Below are 3701 nucleotides of genomic sequence, written 5' to 3' on the forward strand. Positions count from 1 at the left end.
AGTGAGTAGGACCCAAGCAACCAGAGACCTGGCATGGATGGAAGCGGACAAAAGACTGGGACAGGCGGACGCGATGCTCTGTGTGCCTTTTCCGCGGCAATAAATATTACTGACCATGTGTAAGGCACACGAACACGGGAGCCAAAGACATTTCACTCTGGAAGATTGTCTGCAGGGATGTCCACTGAGCATTTGAGAAACAGATATTGACACTGAATTAAACTGGACTCAATTGGTAGTCATGAATCTGACCCCTTCAATCCTTCTTTTTATCATTAGTATCTTCCTACCGGTAATCAAAAGTCTTCGTATTTTGAGTTTTTTTCGTTTTAAAGAAATGAAAATGAAATACCAATGAAGTGTTTTTAAAAGAGGATTGCCTCAAACTAAACTTATATGTGGGGTGGGGGGCGACTGGGAGGGACACAGGGGCTCCCGGAGGGCTGGTAACATGGTCTCTCCATCATTATGTTGTATATTTGATCTCCGCACTTTTCTATGTTATGTGACATTTCAATAAAAAGTTGACACGAAGGGGACTGTCTCTATTTATGGCAGAGATGGAGAATTCAGCCATTATTTAGGGTGTGTAATGTTCCCCTTCCCCGGGAACTGTGAAATCTCCTGCAAACCATTCTCGTTTTGTAAAGAGTGTAAACAGACAAGCGGCATCAAAGCCTTATGTGATTACCAGATAGGTCCTTTACCTCAAATGGTCACCAGTTTTGTCTTCCTGGTTGGAGGTGTAAGCTTAGCTCAGGAAGAAGAGTCAGCGTCGGTCTCCACTTCTGGCAACGTCACCACTGCCCTGCTGGGGCCCAGGCTGCTTCTGCCCGGCCCCAAGGACGTCATTCGAGCAGTTCCGGGGGTGCTGCTGAATGACGTCACCTCCACCCCTCCCTGTGCAGAGGAAGCAGGGCCTAGTTCTCAGGATGTGTTCTTCTCACCTTACTGACAATTCTTGTAAAATAATTTTCTGTGGGATCCTTGATTTTTCTAACCAATTCTACATTAAAACAGCAATTGAGGGTTTTTTTAATATAGGCTAATAAAAAATTAGGATTCAATATTTACTTTACCTTCAAATCCTACAACTGCATGAGCTGATTAAAAGCAGACTTTTTTTCCCCTCTTGGAATCTTGGAATTAACAAAAAATAAAATCGCCACGTGCCTTTTAACTGTCACTGGGAGGGTGTGAAATGAAGGCCTGTTTCCACCAGAGGGAAAAAGAAAACTCAAGGAGATGGCTGCTGTCCTTACGGGCAACACGACTGGGTTCAGATCAGACCCTGGTTAAGAGGAGAATTTCAGTCTTACAGGAGAAGCAAATGCTGTCGGAGATTGGATTGCGCCGGGAGACCCCCGCAAGATAAGGGAGAGATTATGGTTAATATCTTCCACGCCTGTTCGAAGCCAGTCCTTTGCTTGAGTCTTCCTCCTCGCGATAAACGTTCTTGTCCTTGGGCAGAGGGACAGGTACTGCTTTGCTTTTTCTCATCCTATCTCAGCTCCCCGGGGTTTATGAGCACTTCCCTGCCAGCATTGCAAGTATGAGGTTACCTTCCGGATTCTCTCTGGCGCCTCTTGAAGCCTGTGAGCCCAAGGCTTGGGGTTCTCTCAGAGCCCCTTCTCGCCTTCCCTTTGGCCCTTTGGTCTTTGCTGGCTCAGCGTAAACGCGCTTCTTTCTGCAGAGCGCCAGCCGCATCACGCGGAGAGCTGGGTCAGGGTGCAAAAGTTTAAAAAGGGACGCGGCCGCCGTGCAGACAGGCCTAGAGAGGTTAGTTCTCAGCAGTCGCCCTGCCTGCGAGGAGTCCTCGTGTGCGAACAGGCCCGGGGCCCGGGAAGGCACGCTCGGTTCTCGCGGGGCCTCACGGCGACCGCTTCAGTGTGCGTGGATCCGGGGCGCAAGAGGGGGAAATACGTCCTGAGAATACCAAATGGGCTCACCGGCTCCTGGTTATTAAAAGCCTCCTCTGGGCTTCCCTGGTGGCGCAGTGGTTGCAAGTCCGCCTGCCGATGCAGGGGACACGGGTTCGTGCCCCGGTCCGGGAAGATCCCACATGCCGCGGAGCGGCTGGGCCCGTGAGCCATGGCTGCTGAGCCTGCGCGTCCGGAGCCTGTGCTCCGCAACGGGAGAGGCCGCAGCAGTGAGAGGCCCGCGTACCGCAAAAAAATCAAAATAAAAGCCTCGTCTATCGGGGTCGTCTGGAGTGAGATATTTTCCTGGAACGCAGCTCTGAACCCAGAGTGTGGAGACGTTCAAAACAGCACGAAGCACGTAACTGCCAAAGGCATCTGTAATCCAGGACATTCCAAAGGCCTGCGCGCGAGGGAGCGGGCTGGGGAGGCCGGAGCGCACGGCGCGGAGGGGAGTGGGACTGCGAACCGGAGGGGGGCAGGTAGGCGCGAGACCCGGCGGCCTGAGCGGGGATCCGGCACAGCATCCTCAGCCCTTCCCGGGCGGAGGCCTCCCCTCTCTGGGTGGCGCGGCCCCTCCCGGAGCGGCTGGACCTCGCTTGCCCCTCGCCTGCGGTCCTTGGCGGCCCCCGCACCCGGACCCCCCGTGGGCTTGGAGGAGCCGCGGCCGGAGAGAGGGGCGCGGTGGCTTGGCACGGACGCTTGGCCCGGGACCTCAAGGCACAGCGCCCGCCCGGCGGGTCCCGCCCCGGCAGGGACGCAGGGACCGCCCGCCCAGTACCCCTATGCGCGGTCCTCCCGTGCGCAGTCCCCCACGCCTGGTGCCTCCGCTCCTGACTGACCCTCCCCGCGCAGCGGCAGCCGAGGCGCCCGCATCTCCCTCCGGCGCACTCTGGCATCTCCCTCCGGCGCACTCTGCAGCCATGGCCGCCTCCTCCGCGCGGCCCGCCGCCCTGGTCACGCCAGCGCTGGCTCTGCTCCTGATGCTGTGCGTGGGCCCAGGTAAGGGGGCGATGCCAGGGCGCCGGGGAGAGGCTCGGTGAGGGCGTGGGGGCTAGGCGCCCATCCTGAGCCCGGGCAAGGGCCAAGGTTTGACAGGGGGTCCTGGGTTCTGCCCTTGCGCGGTGGGAAGTGGCGTGCTTGGGTCAAGGGCAGGGGCTCGGATGTGCGCGGCAAGCTTGGAAAAGGAGGCGGAGAAGCCTCGGGCTGAACGCGAAGCGCCAGGCGCGGTGGGCGCTGTAGGCGGGTGGTGCGCCCGGGGCTGAGCGGAGCCGAAGGGCCATCCCCAGAGTGCCTACCAGGCGTTCCCTTCCCGGCGCTTTGGCTCGGTCAAGTTCCAGGTCTGCGAGCGGGCCTCACCTCCCAGCTGGGGAAAAGTTCTCAAGCGAGAAAGGCTTAACTTTCTCGGCTTCTTGGAGCCCTCCGTGAATGGGTTGAAAATCCCTGTTCCCTACAGAATGCGCGCATTCACACACACGCCGTAAATGTGGCGGGTTCGGGGTGTGGACTTTTGAACCCTGGGGAGCCCACATCCCCACCGCAGAAGGGCGACCTGAAATCAGAGGTTTTTGCCCTGACAGTGCACCTCCCCTCCTACCGTCCTTCCCGGCTCATGCCTGCAAGGGGCGCCGCTGAGGCTCGGGGCTCTGAGAGGCAGGGGTCATGACCCCGGGCCTACGGCGAAGTTGCTGAGGCTGGAGGGCGGGAGGTGACTTGCCCAACACCCTGAGGCTGGTGCATCTTCCACCGCAAAGCAGCCGCACGGTGGGGTGGGGAGGCAGG

The 3701-nt window shown here is 58.0% G+C and overlaps 1 protein-coding gene across 1 annotated transcript in view; it reads left to right on the plus strand.

Annotated features, from left to right (window-relative positions):
• The first annotated feature begins 2842 nt into the window (after positions 1-2842).
• Positions 2843-3701, plus strand: part of ECRG4 (ECRG4 augurin precursor) — a 6540-nt gene continuing 5681 nt past the window's right edge. The window contains exon 1 of the mRNA XM_024744004.1: positions 2843-2921. Within this exon, the coding sequence (XP_024599772.1) occupies positions 2843-2921 (79 nt within the window). The remainder of the gene's footprint in view (positions 2922-3701) is intronic.

This window comes from Neophocaena asiaeorientalis, unplaced genomic scaffold, assembly GCF_003031525.2.
Source record: "Neophocaena asiaeorientalis asiaeorientalis breed wild unplaced genomic scaffold, Neophocaena_asiaeorientalis_V1.1 scaffold114, whole genome shotgun sequence".
In the NCBI taxonomy this organism is placed as follows: domain Eukaryota; kingdom Metazoa; phylum Chordata; class Mammalia; order Artiodactyla; family Phocoenidae; genus Neophocaena; species Neophocaena asiaeorientalis.